General features: G+C 45.3%; 1 protein-coding gene across 1 annotated transcript; it reads left to right on the top strand.

The window, feature by feature from the left end:
* The first annotated feature begins 3,833 nt into the window (after nt 1–3,833).
* Nucleotides 3,834–9,124, top strand: LOC135714204 (uncharacterized). Its single transcript, XM_065237521.1, has 2 exons — nt 3,834–4,437; nt 4,509–9,124. Exons 1-2 carry the CDS (start codon nt 3,834–3,836, stop codon nt 9,122–9,124), a joined length of 5,220 nt encoding a protein of 1,739 aa, XP_065093593.1.
* The last annotated feature ends 5,800 nt before the right edge of the window (nt 9,125–14,924 follow it).

Here is a 14,924-nt window from a genome sequence, read left to right as displayed (position 1 = left end):
GGGGCACTTGGTGGGGTGCTCATCCGGGAGACCTCATAACGCTTTATAAAACAACTATTCTCTCTGTTCTAGAGTACGGCTCTTTCTGCTTTCTCTCGGCAAGAAAATGTCACCTAATAAATTGGAACGAATTCAATATCGTTGTCTGCGTATTGCTCTCGGCTGTATGCACTCAATGCATAACATGAGTCTTGAGGATCTGGCTGGAGTAACACCCCTCCAGAACCGTTTCTGGGAGCTTCATCTCAGGATACTTATCAAATGCGGACAAACACACTTATAATTGAAAATTTTGAAGAAATTCTTGGGCTGAACACACAATCTCGATTTATGAGAATCTACCACCACTACATATCGTCAAATATGTGTCTTCCTTGTTACACTCCTAACCGTGCTCACTTACCAATCGCAGTTCCTCAATTGAATATGATCTGACCATGAAACAAGCAACTCATGGGATACCCGATCAACTTCGACCTATTATTATCCCGCGTATTTTTACTGAAAAGTACCAACACGTCAATTGCGTGAACAGATATTTTACAGACGGGTCTCGGCTCAGTGGATCCACTGGCTTCGGTGTCTTCAATGAAAACTCTAGCGCTTTCCGCAAACTCCAGGAACCTTGTTCCGTTTTTGTTGCTGAGCTGGCAGCAATCAACTTCGCATTGGTGATGATTTCCAACATGCCCGCAGACCATTACTTCATCTTCTCGGATAGTCTCAGTTCGATTGAGGTTATTCGGTCGATGAAATAAAGTAGGCACTCATCTTATTTCCTTTCAAAGGTAAGAGAGCAGATGAGTTTGCTGGTCGAAAGATCATATATGATTACCTTTGTATGGGTCCTCCACGTTGCTCAATCCCAGGCAATGAGAAGGCGGACTCGCAAAGGTGGGTGCGCAGGAAGGTGAATTTAATGACAGGCAAATTTCACACGATGAATTTTACCATTTAGTGCGCCAGAGTACCCTTTCGAGTTGGCAAACCGATTGGGACAATGGAAACCTTGGACGGTGGTAGCATTCAATGATTCCTAATGTTTCTTCGAGAGCGTGGTTTAAAGGCTTGGACTTAAGTCGTGAGGTCATTCGCGTGATGAGTAGACTTATGTCCAACCACTACTCGCTAGATGCTCATCTCAATAGAATAAACCTCGTGGACAGCAACATCTGTCGGTGTGGAAACGGTTACGATGACATCGATCACGCAGTTTGACAATGTACGGATAATGACGCCGCCAGAGAGCGACTTTTGAAGACCCTTGAGGCCCAAGGAAGGCAACCCTATGTTCCTATCAGAGACGTGTTGGGAACCCGCGATATCTGCTATATGTAGTCGGTTTATGTGTATCTTCAAATGTCTTGTATAAGAATTTAATTCCTTTGTCTTTTGTCTCTCTTAATTAGTTTTTGTTTGTCTTGTCCCCCCGTCTCGATGAGTCTCATCGTCTCCCACTGGTCTCCATAGCCGGTCGAACTCCAGAAGAAACTAGAACCGCACTACCGTTCATACTGGCGACAACGCTCTGATCAGACAACGAAACCTTACCCCCAAGCTCCTGCCCTGATCCTATCCTTCGACAATGTACCTCTCTAACCTCGAGTAAGCCGCGAGTATTCGGTAAGAACAATGAACTATCGGCTCCGTAAAGCTAACGCAATTGAGCCTTCCAAATAAACGAACTAGTTAAAAAAAATCAGCTGTAATTACACAGAGAAAAATAGACGTTGTATGGGACCAGCAATCATCCTTAATTTGTAAAAACTGGTGATCTAAAACTTGGCAATACCAGCGCCGGCCACGTCCAAATGCTGGTCAACAGAGGAATGGGTAGGAATATGTTGACGTAATACTCACTTTAATGAAAGCCGAGAAGACCTCTGCACTTCCACGAGAAATCACTTGGATGTTGGATAAAAGGGTTGGGATTGCAGTAATCGTAATCGATGTGCTTAATTGATGTCCTAACGATTCAATAGTGTGAAGGAGCTTGGGTTTGAGCAAAACCGTGTGCCACTAGGTCACCGAGCTCCTTATATCACAAAATAATTACAATCAAGTTTCCGTTCAACTTGATGTTATTAGGTTTCGATCCCGGCGGCGACCTCACCGACCGACGACAACGACATACTGCTCTTGAGAAGAATTTGAGATGGATTTCCGATCACTATGTTTTTTCTTAATTCCATATATTTCTTCTTCTACGTACCCGTCCCTCCAACCGAATTTCATTTCGCGATAACGATCGCTAGATTACTGACGGGAGCTTTGAAGGATTAATAAGAAAAGTACGAAAGAGTGAGTAAGCTTGTGAAACCAATTCGGCCGGTAAACTAAAGATTGTGCGTTAACAACCTTTTTTTTCTGTGTTGGGTGTATTCATCACTGCGACTGTTGGAGATGGAGCAAAACCAGATAGACTGACCCTACCGTAAACCTACCACACAATACCCTACATATAGGCGAGAGAGTGGGTAACAAGAGAGCGCATGCGCAACTAGCCTCTGTCCAACGCTCGCCTATAACCGATCGTGGACCGAACAGAAGATCCAATCCAGTGTACATATTGTAAATAACCCCAAACAATAGTTGATAATAACAAGTTCTACGAAACGGACGTGCGGTTGGTATCTCTGTGTCACCATCTCCTTGGTGTACTATCTCTCAAGTGAGAATAGTACTAGTTCCCCGCGACAAACGGACTTGGTCGTGAACGTTGCCGTGCGGTGGCATTAAAAAGGCATTTTTCGGTGGCTGCCTAACAACAGTGAAGAAAGCCCTTCGGTGGCCGGCAATAGTTCGTTACGCGAACATTTGGTCCTTCGAGCCGGATCGAAGGCCATTCCGCGGCCGGAAAGTGCTTTAAAGTGTCAGTGACTTGACCTGAATTTACGACCAAACGCACTGGCCTAGTGTGGCCATTGTCATTGGCAGAAAAGCGCCATCGCGCTCAGAGGTTGCTACCAAGGCGGGTACACCTCAGTGCTATAGTGTAGAAGAATTATTAGCCAATGCCGCGTGCGCGATATCATCACGGTGGTGCTAATTAATTAGCCCGTGATTGAATAATAATCGTCACTGTGTTAAGTGAATTGTAGTGGAAAAAACCTTTTCTATTTGTGCGTGCATCAAGGCGGATGTTACTCTGTGCAATTGTGGAGAAGATTTTTTGTGGCCATTTTGCAGTGTGTGGTCATTCCAGGAGGTGACTGAACTCCTGATTGGCGCCATCATCAAACCATTTTCGAGGCCATCGTAGCGCCCTCCCAGAACAAAGGCTGCTGGCTCCACGCTACTTGCTGTTTTCGGTGGTGTAGATATCACTACTGGAATTGGCTTCGACCATCTTCAAGCAACTGATAGCCGATAGGGTGACCTGGTGAGTCCGTTCCATATTATCTCTATGCATGTTGCTAGCAGTAGCATTCAAAATTGAAAGACTATTCCAACCTAATTGAATTCAACTTCATTTGGTTGACGAAAGTTGGGTGACTTTTTCGCATTTTTTATAGTCATTGTGGCAATTGGTGGAAGACGGTACGCAACTCAGGTGGAAAACCGTTCGCGCCCCTGATTGCGATACCGCGTAGGATTGGGTTTGTTCGCGACGGGAAGGAGTAATCGTTTTCGAGATAAAACTGCCCTTTCCCGTTCGTATATTTCGCCGTGAAGGCCAATACACCGCGACGGGAAGGATTTGAATCGATCGATTTGTGTGTTGGCCTCGCCGGTTCGGTTTCGCGAAGAAACGTGTAGTTCGCGTCGGGAAGGAGCTCCGTTATCGATTTTCTACCGTTTCCGTACGTTTTCCGGTCGTGTGTTCGGTTACGATGCCGTCCAAGGAGGAGAAAGTGCTCGCCGAAAAAATGATACAGCGTGAGTCGCTGATCGCTACCCGTAACGCTGTGGAGAAATTCATCAAAGACTTCGAAGCACTGCGGGATGGATACCAAGTGCAAGTGAGAATCGAGTCTCTAGACCGAGTGAACCATGCGTATTTGGAGGTTCAGGACACTATCGAACGACTAGACTCCGAAAATCTAGAGGAACATCTTGTAGAAAGAGTGAATTTTGAGCACCGTTACTGCACGGCGAAAGGTTTCCTCCTGTCGAAACGTCCGGTTGATGCTAATCAGGCACAGCTGAACAACTCATTTGCCGCTCCTCCAACCACCTTCCACCTACGTTTACCGCAGATCGACATGCCACGTTTTAATGGCGACTTCTCACGTTGGTTGTCATTCCGAGACGCCTTCTCGTCCATGGTTCACTCCAATGCTGACATACCAACGGTCGCCAAGCTGCAATACCTCTTGCAGTCGCTCGAAGGGGATGCAAAGAAGCCTTTCGAGTCCATCGATATTGAAGCCGACAATTACGCCTCTACGTGGGATGCTCTCATCAAGAGGTACGATAATCGCCGTTTCCTCAAACGTCAGCTTTCCGAACACTCTACGATTTGCCGGCGGTGAAGCAGGAGTCTGCTAAACGCATCCACAACCTAGTCGATGATTTCCAGCGCCATGTACGGGCGCTCGCGAAATTGAACGAACCTGTGGAGCATTGGGATACTCCGTTGGTAAATCTCCTGTCGTACAAGCTGGATCAATCCACTTTGCGAGCCTGGGAAGAGAAGACGAGCGAAAAGGACGACATCAAGTATGACGAACTGGTAGAATTCCTCTACCAGCGTGTTCGAGTGTTAAACTCCGTTGGCTACGATCAACAGCAGCAACCGGCATCTTCAAAGGTGGCCGGTAGCACACCGAAGCCCTCCAAGTTCAAGTTCGCAGCAAACGCCGCTGCATCCTCCAGTTCGAATTCTTCTTGTCCGCTGTCCTGTTCTGACAACCACGTCCTTCGCAACTGCCCAGTATTCCTCGGGAAGGATGTACGCCTTCGCCGAGAATTCGTGACGCAGAAACGGTTGTGCTGGAACTGTCTGGGAAGCGGACATCAATCGAAGAAGTGTGTCTCAAAGTTCACGTGTCGAACGTGTCACGACCGGCATCATTCTCTGCTGCATGATTCTGGTCCCTCCAAGATATCTTCGAGTTCTACAGGATCTTTATCCTCTTCTGTACAGCAATCGATTCCATCCACAAGTGTGGGTTCTTCCGGTGTGAGCTCCGGTCCACCGAACGTTAGCATGGCAGCTCAAACTGCATGTAACATGGTTTTGCTGGAAACGGTTGCCCTGGACGTCATCGATAATCACGGTCGCAGGCATCAGGCAAGGGCCTTACTGGACTCAGCGTCAATGTCCAACTTCATTTCGAAACCGCTGGCGAAGCTGTTATTCAACCCTCGGTCGAAGGTGGACATATCGATAGCAGGAATCGGTCTCTCGACGCAGAACGTAAAAAGTGCTGTCACGGCAACGGTTCAATCGAGAACGCAGGAATTCTCCACGAAGCTTCAGTTCCTAGTCCTCAAGAATCCGTCAGCGGAGCTACCGACAATGCCGATCAGCATTTCGTCATGGAATTTGCCGGAAGTTGCACTTGCAGATCCACAGTTCCACGTCCCAGGAAGGATAGACCTCGTCATCGGCAGTGAAGCCTTCTGGGAATTCCATACTGGTCGGAAGATGTCATTAGGAAATGATCTTCCATGGTTGACTGAAACACCATTCGGATGGGCTGTCGCTGGGACTGCATCCAGTCAGTCAAAATGCATTCCTCGGATCTGCAATCTTTCAACAAAGGACGATCCGCTAGAAACCGCACTCCTGAAGTTCTGGGAAATCGAAACCATCTTCGATGGTCCACCACTGTCTGTGGAAGAAAATCGCTGTGAGCAACACTACGCAGCGACCACTATTCGTGATTCATCTGGGAGGTACATCGTCAGTCTTCCTCGAACCGACAATCCCGAAGTTGTCCTAGGAAGCTCCCGGGAAATCGCAGATCGTCGTCTTCGAAGCATCGAGCGGCGAATCGAACGTGATCCTGCTACCAAGGATGCATACCACCGCTTCATTGACGAGTACCTCGAATTAGGACACATGAAGAAGCTTGACGAACCGGTAGACGATGACATTCCTCATTGCTACATCCCGCACCACGCTGTCTTCAAGGAGTCGAGTACAACAACGAAGATCAGGGTCGTATTCGACGCGTCGTGCAAGACGTCGTCGGGATATTCACTGAATGACACGTTATTGGTTGGTCCAGTTGTTCAGGAAGATCTTCAAGCACTGGTGCTGAGGTTTCGCATTCGCTTCGTTGCTATGGCTGCCGACGTGGAGAAAATGTATCGCCAAATGCTTCATTTCGCCAGCGACCGAAGATTCCTACGAATCCGCTTCAGGAAGAGCCCCACCGATCCGATTTCCACCTACGAACTGCAGACAGTCACCTACGGTACTGCGTCTGCTCCGTTCTTGGCCACGAGGACTCTGCAACAAATCGCTTTAGATAATGGAGACCAATTTCCAGCTGCTGTAGAAGCGGTGATCCACGATTTCTACGTCGACGATTTTCTGTCTGGTGCCGACGATGTAGAATCTGCCATCCAGCTTCGCAAGCAGGTAACAGAGATGCTCAGTGCTGCTGGATTTCCTATCAAGAAGTGGGCATCAAATATTCCTGAGGTTCTCCAGGACGTTCCACCGGAAGATCTGGCGCTTAAACCTCTACACGACCTACAAGATGAGCCAGCAGTTTCAACTCTCGGTCTCGTCTGGGAACCATCGAACGACGTACTTCGTTTCAAGGTCCAGCTACCACTTCCTGCTGCAATCCTGACGAAGCGTAAGGTGATGTCTTACATCGCTCAAATCTTCGACCCGCTTGGTCTCGTGGGTCCTACGATCGTTGTCGCCAAACTGTTCATGCAGCGTTTGTGGGCCTTGAAGCAGAATGGTGAAGATTGCGAATGGGATACTGCACTTCCCCGCAAGCTGCAAGAAGAATGGAAGGATTTCCATGCTACTCTCCATTTATTGAGTGAAGTTCGTGTTCCACTGTTCGTCTCGCTGCCTAACGCTATTAGCATTCAGCTTCACTTCTTCGCCGACGCCTCCAAGGGAGCGTATGGGACCTGCTGTTACGTGCGGGCCGAAACTAGTGACGGTGTTTCAATTCAACTTCTGACGGCCAAATCCAAGGTTGCGCCGTTATCCAGTCGGCATTCAATAGCCCGGCTAGAACTCTGCGCTGCACGATTATCGACGCAGCTCTACAAGAAGGTGAATGCTGCCCTGAAGATATCTGCCACTGCTTTCTTCTGGACGGATTCCACCACCGTTCTTCAATGGCTACAATCATCGCCTAGCCGTTGGAAGGCATTCGTAGCGAATCGAGTAGCGCAAATCCAGCACGCAAGCGACGTGAACTGCTGGAAACACATTGCTGGCATCGAGAACCCTGCTGATGATATCTCGCGAGGACTGAATCCAGTGGACCTTCTGCAATGCAAGCGCTGGTGGAACGGTCCTGAGTGGCTGTCACGTGCTCCGGAAGCCTGGCCGAAACCAATTCCATCCGAAGAAGAAACGGGAGCGACTGATGAAGAAGTTCGTAAGGCAACACTCGTTGCGATGACCGTTGTTCAGGTGGACTTCTGCGACGATTTGTTTGCTCGTTACTCTGGTTTCTCCAAGCTTCGTCGTGTTACAGCTGTCTGCTTACGCTACGTTCGTTCTTTACGAGAACGTGCATCGCTGCGCCGTTGTGATCCGGTAAAGTACACCACTATCAGCATTGAAAACCAGCCTATTCCTCCACTGACCACCGTAGAGCTTCAACGTGCTGAACTTCGACTGTGTCGCCTGGCACAACAGCAATCGTTTCCCGAAGAAATTGCCGATTTAGTCAACGGGGAAAGAGTTGCCAAGTCTTCCGCTTTAAAGTGGCTGAGTCCATTCATCGACCAGGACGATATTCTTCGTGTCGGTGGCCGGTTACGAAACGCAGCGCTCTCCGACTACGTCAAACACCCCGTCGTGCTATCTGCCAGACATCCGCTGTCGACTCTGCTGACTAGTTTCTTTCACTTAAAGCTACTGCACGCAGGGCCGCACCTCCTGCTAGCAACTCTCCGCCAGAAATTCTGGATTCTGGGTGGTAGAAATCTATCAAAATCCGTCTTCCACCATTGCCACACTTGCTTTCGTAGCAAGCCCACACTAGTTCAGCAGAGCACAGCAGATCTACCGGCATCCCGAGTCTCACCAACTCGCCCCTTTTTCATTTGCGGAGTGGACTACTGTGGACCGTTCTTCATCAAGTCAACTGTCCGTAATCGTTCACCAACGAAGGCGTACGTAGCAGTATTTGTCTGTTTCGCAACGAAGGCTGTACACATCGAGCTAGTAAGTGACCTTACCACTGCGGCATTCCTAGCAGCTCTTCGTCGAGTGGTTGCCCGCAGAGGTAGGATCGCAGAATTGCATTCGGATAACGCTACTACATTCAAGGGTGCTTCGCACGCACTCAACCGCATCTATCGGATGCTTAAGACGGACCAAGCTGATCGTGACAGGATCTTCAACTGGTGTTCCGAGAATGAAATCCGTTGGAAGTTCATTCCACCACGAGCACCACACTTTGGAGGTCTGTGGGAGGCTGCGGTGAAGTCTACGAAAAAGCACCTCCTGAAAACTGTAGGCAACACCAACATCGCCTACGAACAAATGGTCACGCTGTTGGCCCAGGTCGAGATGTGCCTGAATTCCCGGCCGCTGACGCCGATGTCAAGTGAGCCGTCTGATCTGGAGGTCCTTACCCCGGGACATTTTCTCATCGGGTCCAACATGCAAGCCGTTCCAGAAGTTGATCTGCGTGGAGTTCCTGATAACCGTTTACAGTTGTACGAGCAGACACAAAAGCACCTCCAAAACATTTGGGCTCGCTGGTATCCTGAGTACTTGCAGCAACTGCAATCACGGGCTACCAAAGGCTGCAAACCACCGGTGACCGTTGAGGTCGGTCGAATTGTCGTCATCAAAGAGGATAATGTCCCGCCTGCATATTGGCCGCTCGGTAAGATCATCAAGCTGCATCCGGGGAAGGATGGTGTTGTTCGAGTCGTGACTCTACGGACTGCACCAGGGAAGGACATCGTACGAGCTGTTGCCAAGCTAGCGCTGTTACCATCACCGAACCCAAGCATCTGAAGTCATCAGTGTTCCAGGTAGAGCAACCCGAAAGGGAGAACTTGCTCGAAGCGCACCCGTGCTGCATTCAGGTAATTACGGTTCCATTCCTATCAAGTCGAGTCGTTCGATCTACCTGGTCTTCTTTTTTGTTCCCGGTCGATGGCGAGGATGTACCCCGGAGCGATCATCATCTGCACCTGTGAATTCGTGGTTGATGATTGAAAAACCTCCGTGTTTCAAGGTGGCCGGAATGTTGGAGATGGAGCAAAACCAGATAGACTGACCCTACCGTAAACCTACCACACAATACCCTACATATAGGCGAGAGAGTGGGTAACAAGAGAGCGCATGCGCAACTAGCCTCTGTCCAACGCTCGCCTATAACCGATCGTGGACCGAACAGAAGATCCAATCCAGTGTACATATTGTAAATAACCCCAAACAATAGTTGATAATAACAAGTTCTACGAAACGGACGTGCGGTTGGTATCTCTGTGTCACCATCTCCTTGGTGTACTATCTCTCAAGTGAGAATAGTACTAGTTCCCCGCGACAAACGGACTTGGTCGTGAACGTTGCCGTGCGGTGGCATTAAAAAGGCATTTTTCGGTGGCTGCCTAACAACAGTGAAGAAAGCCCTTCGGTGGCCGGCAATAGTTCGTTACGCGAACAGCGACCATTACTTTGATCTATTGTGATATTCCCCATTTTTATATTGCTTTATCAGTTATGTCGTATCACTATTTTGTGAAGCGACCGACATAGGCTGGCCTAAAGCATTTTCCCAGCGAGGTATTACATTTCGAATAAAATGTACTACTTTACTGGGACCTGCATTCCAAATATCAAAGGGTTCTGCCAGCCCCTTATCCAGAAAAATACGCCTTTTATTGAAGATTGCTGCACAAGAGCATAGCAGGTGTTCAGAGTCTTCCTTTTCTATACCACAGAATCGACACATATCCTCTTGAAGTTTTCCTATTAGCTTCAAATGATATTTACATGGACAATGTCCTGTTATCAAACCAGTATAGACACTGAGATCTTTCTTTGATAATTCAAGAATTTTGCTAGTCATTGAAATGTTCGGAATTATGAACCGTTTCGACTGCCTAGCAATGGAAGTGTTGTTCCAATTGGTCTCCACTTTCATTTTTCTCCATTTCTTGATCTCCATTTTAAGAGAACAAGTAGAAACTCCACAGAATGGTTCTGGTCCTATGAATTGCTGTGATGATCCTAGCCTGGCTAACGTATCGGCTTTTTCATTCCCTTCAATTCCACAGTGGCCAGGAACCCAATATAAGTTTACTTGGTTTTGACAGGCCAATTTCTGAAGTGACATTGCACATTCCCATACGAGTTTGGAATTGCATGTTGCTGATTTTAAAGCATTCAATGCTGCTTGACTATCAGACATAATGCAGATATTCGAATGTTTATAATTCCTGCGCAAGCATATTACAGAGCATTCAAGAATTGCTTGAATTTCTGCTTGGAACACGGTTGGCCAGTAACCCATGGATATTGAGATATCAATCCCTGGACCAGTTACCCTGCTCCCACACGGTTGTTCAATCTTGAACCGTCTGTATAAAAAACAGTTGAACCTGGACGGATGTTTGGTCCCCCACTTTCCCAAACATTACGATCAAATTCTGCTGCATTGTATAAACGATCGAAATTATATTTTTTCTCCATCCAGTCTTCATTTTTTAATACAAGAGAATCAATATCAAACATTTTTAAAATGCTAAGGTGTCCTGTAAGATCACCTTCAAGGAAGTACTTTGTTCGTTGATTCCTTAAAGCGCTCCTTTCAGCTTCTAATTGCATAAATTTATGCAACGGAATCAGATAAAGTAGAGCATCTAGTGAAATACTCGGTGTGCTGTTCATTGCACCAGTTATTGAGAGAGTAACTAGTCTTTGCAGTCTCCTCTCCGATTTTTCATTAGATTTCGGCCACCAAACTAATGATGCGTAGGATATTCTGGGTCTTACAATCGTCAAATAAATCCAGTGGATCATTTTTGGTTTTAGGCCCCATTTCCTACCAAATGTTTTATTACTTATCCAAAGAGCATTTATTGCCTTAATAACAACCTGCTCTATATGTGAATTCCAGTTAAGTTTACTGTCAAGAATGACTCCCAGATACTTGACTGTTCGTGAAAGTTCTAAAGAGGTTTCTTTCAATTTTAAGTTATTTATAGAAAATTTCCTTTTCCGTGTGAACGGTACAATAGTGGTCTTAGAAGGGTTTATATTCAACCCTTCTTTAGCGCACCACGACGAAACATAATTTAAAGCAGTTTGCATTCTATTTGAAATGATATTATCAAATTTTCCTCGTACTATTATGACAGAGCCAATTATCTCGAAGCCCTTTGCTTCTAAGTTTTTGAGAAGTTCGTCAACAATTAAAGACCATAAAAGAGGTGAAAGCACACCTCCTTGAGGACACCCTTTTACAGCTCTAACTGTTGTGGATGAGCTTCCAAGATTTGCTGAGCTTTCTCTTTTAGAAAGCATCTCATTCATCCACTTAACGACGCTTTTGTCGAATCCACGCTTCAACATATTGTTTTTCATGGAGTTATAAGATGCATTATCAAATGCTCCTTCAATATCAATGAATGCTGCTAGTGACATTTCTTTTGAGTCAAAATTTTTTCTAGTTTTGTAACAAGCGTGTGAAGAGCTGTTACTGTTGATTTACCAGCTTGATATGCAATCTGATATTTACTCAAAGGAATTGTAATCAAGTAAGTTGATTTTATATGCTGATCTATTATTTTCTCCATTATGTTTAGCATAATGGATGATAAACTGATCGGCCTGAAGGATTTAGAAGAAGTTTTATCCTTTTTATTAGCCTTCGGAATAAATATAACCTTTACTTGACGCCAAGTTTTCGGAATATAACTTAATCTTAAGCTTGCTCTAAACAAGCCTGTTAGAATGGGTGTCAAAGTTTCTTTTCCTTTCTGAAGTAGTACTGGAAAAATTCCGTCCCTACCTGGTGATTTGAAAGGAGCAAAAGAATCAATCGCCCATTCGACTCGTTTTTCTGTAAAAGTTTTATTGGCCAGATTACGAGTGTCTTTCCTGGCAATCTCTAACCCAGTCGATTCATTCATTGGTGTCTGAACTTCCGTCCTGATTTTTCCAGAGCCAGTTTGCGCTGCACGTGTATTTTGGTCTTCATTTATGTTGGTAATTGAACATGGAAAGTGTGTTTTCATCATTGTTTCCAATGTTTCTTCCACAGACTTAGTAAAAGTGCCGTCTTCATTTTTAAGAGTTCCTAAGCCAGTTGAATGATCTTTTGAAAGGACTTTTTGCAATCTGGCAGCAACTGGAGTATTTACAATGTTTTCACATGTATGACTCCAGTCCTTCCTTTTAGATCTTCGGATTTCCTTATTATAACATGTGAGGGCTTCCCTGTATTGATCCCATTGTCTTGTTATTTTCGCCCGGTTAAATAGCTTCCGGGTTTTCTTCCGAAGTTTCTCTAAGGTTTTATTCCACCAAGGTACATCCCTATTCGTAGAGCGTTCCTTTACAGCTGTCGTAATAAACTTGTTGGATTAAGCTTGAAAGCTCATGAGAATTTTTCTCAAGTTCATTGCATGTTTTTGAACATCCTCTCAAGTTATTAACTCCAACTATAAGCTTTGAGTTGTATTGCTCCCAATTAGTTTTCCTGGGATCTCTTATAGTTTCAATGATTTGTTGATTAACTTCATAATCAAATATAATTTGCTTATGATCGGACAAAGATACTTCATCCGATACGTGCCAATTCTTGATTTTGTCAGAAATCGTTGGACTACATAGTGTTAAGTCAAGAACTTCTTGCCTAATTGTGTTTATAAAAGTTGGATAATCCCCCTTATTACATATATCTTTTTCATGTTTTGAGATAAAGTCTAAAAGGCACTCACCTCTGCTGTTGATGTCTGAACTGGACCACACTGTATGATGGGCATTTGCGTCACATCCAACTATGAATGCTTTATTTTGTTTCTTGCAGTAAGACACAAAATGTGCAACCTCTGGTGGTGGTACATCTCCCACGTCTCCAGGAAAGTATGCTGAAGCAACATAAATTTCCGTTTTGCCGTGGGTTGTTGGCACCTCCATCATGATTGCTACGATGTCTCTTTTAATAAATTCTGTAATCGGAAAAATTTTAACTTTTTCATTTACTATAATGGCAGCTCTTGGAGATAGCTGCCCTTCATCATAAATTAACTTACATGATTTTGTAGGAATTCCTAGAATCCCACTTTTGTTTGCCCATGGCTCCTGGATTAGCGCTACGTCCAGTTTACTTTCTGTGAATCGTTTGTAAAGTACAGCGGTTGCTCCCTTTGCATGGTGCAGATTCACTTGAATACATTTTATTTGCTTACTTTTCATGTTGTTGATTGGATTTGCTGCGCTTATTGGGTCGAACTTTCTCCCCAACATAGGTCCAGCGGTTACCGATAGGTGGATTTATATTCGCCTGGAGATTTATTTCTCTGTATCCCAGCGCTGATCCTGTATTTGTCACTCGATCATCGTTTGTTCTCTCGTTAACTGTATTTGTAGTATGACCAGAATCTAGTTTTTCTTCCATGTCCTTGACACCACTGGATCCTGGGATTTTATCTGAATGATCTACGACCATTCCGTTATCACCAGTTTCCTCGTGGGTCTTATCGGAGTCATGGTCACTCCTGTGTTCTGGTCTCCCACGATCATTTGATTCATTTCTTTGAGCTAGATTTCTCTTCTGGAATTTCTTCCTAATTTGGGCGTTACCAAATTTAAAATCCAGCACAAAGTCGCAATCTTTGATAGAGTTCATAGAAACTCCATCCCCGGTGAAGATTAATTCAACGTGTTGTTGGTTTATAATGTTGCGCTGGAGTATTCCCCATGCATCCACTATTAACCCATCGTTTTGGCTCTCCAAGAGTGCTAGAATCCCTTCGTTTCTGTCTTCAGCACTCCATGGAAAGAACCCAATTAGTATTTCTGGACGAGGGATGTCTTTTTCCTCCACCACAGTCCAGGGTTTTAAAGTAGGAATTATGCTACACAACCAGTCTGCTGTTTCCTGGTTTTAACAAACAATCACTAAGTAGCCCGACTTGAAGGCACAATGTCCAAATTTTGGTTTAAGTGCTTCTTTCCTTTGTCCAGCAACTTTGGTAATGATTGCTTTTTGTGTGGCCATCAATTGTTCTGTAGTAAGTTCCACATTGGGATAGCCTTTCGGAAGGATGCCCAGCTTCACACCACAAACTACTTCCTTGTATGAGGGGTTGATTTTACCCTCAGTCCCTTTATGTTGTCCTGAGTGTTCGGATCTATGCGCATCAATTCGATGCTGTACAGAGCTTCTTGATTTAGAAGGCTTGTTATTGCCACAGGTCTGTCGAGGAATTTTTGGTGGACGTGGATTACCACTGTTAACAACCTTAGTGCAATGCAATCTCAGCGACAACATGTTCTGCTCACGTTTTGGCAGCGAATCGTCTAGAAAATAAAGAATCATTCCATCGTGAAACTTAACTTAGCTAAATGGATCTTGGGTGCATTTGTTTGGCTACAAATACTAATTGATTTTCCATGTAGTTATTGTCGAAATTCAATTACCTTAATCACTGCTTCCGGGATAAACTCGCCTGATTAAAATACAACGATTATTTCAATCAATATTCAGCGCGGAATTCGGTTGGTGTAAGTTATCACCAGTTGTGAATGATGAATTTTCATCCTGGATGATCTGTGGTTTGTTTGGGCACGAGACGAGCTT

This window comes from Ochlerotatus camptorhynchus, unplaced genomic scaffold (assembly GCF_037179485.1).
Source record: "Ochlerotatus camptorhynchus isolate MF236.1 unplaced genomic scaffold, CSIRO-AGI_Acam_v1.1 ptg000626l, whole genome shotgun sequence".
Lineage (NCBI taxonomy): Eukaryota > Metazoa > Arthropoda > Insecta > Diptera > Culicidae > Ochlerotatus > Ochlerotatus camptorhynchus.
Note: the sequence above shows the minus strand (reverse complement) of the source record. Positions and strands in the feature narration are given on the sequence as shown.

What these genes read in the sequence shown, in the direction of transcription:
- LOC135714204 (XM_065237521.1), top strand. Translation starts at nt 3,834, where the DNA reads ATGCCGTCCAAGGAGGAGAAAGTGCTCGCCGAAAAAATGATACAGCGT. An exon ending in TAATCGCCGTTTCCTCAAAC is followed by an intron (nt 4,438 to 4,508) that starts GTCAGCTTTCCG and finishes TCCACAACCTAG; the next exon opens with TCGATGATTTCCAGCGCCAT.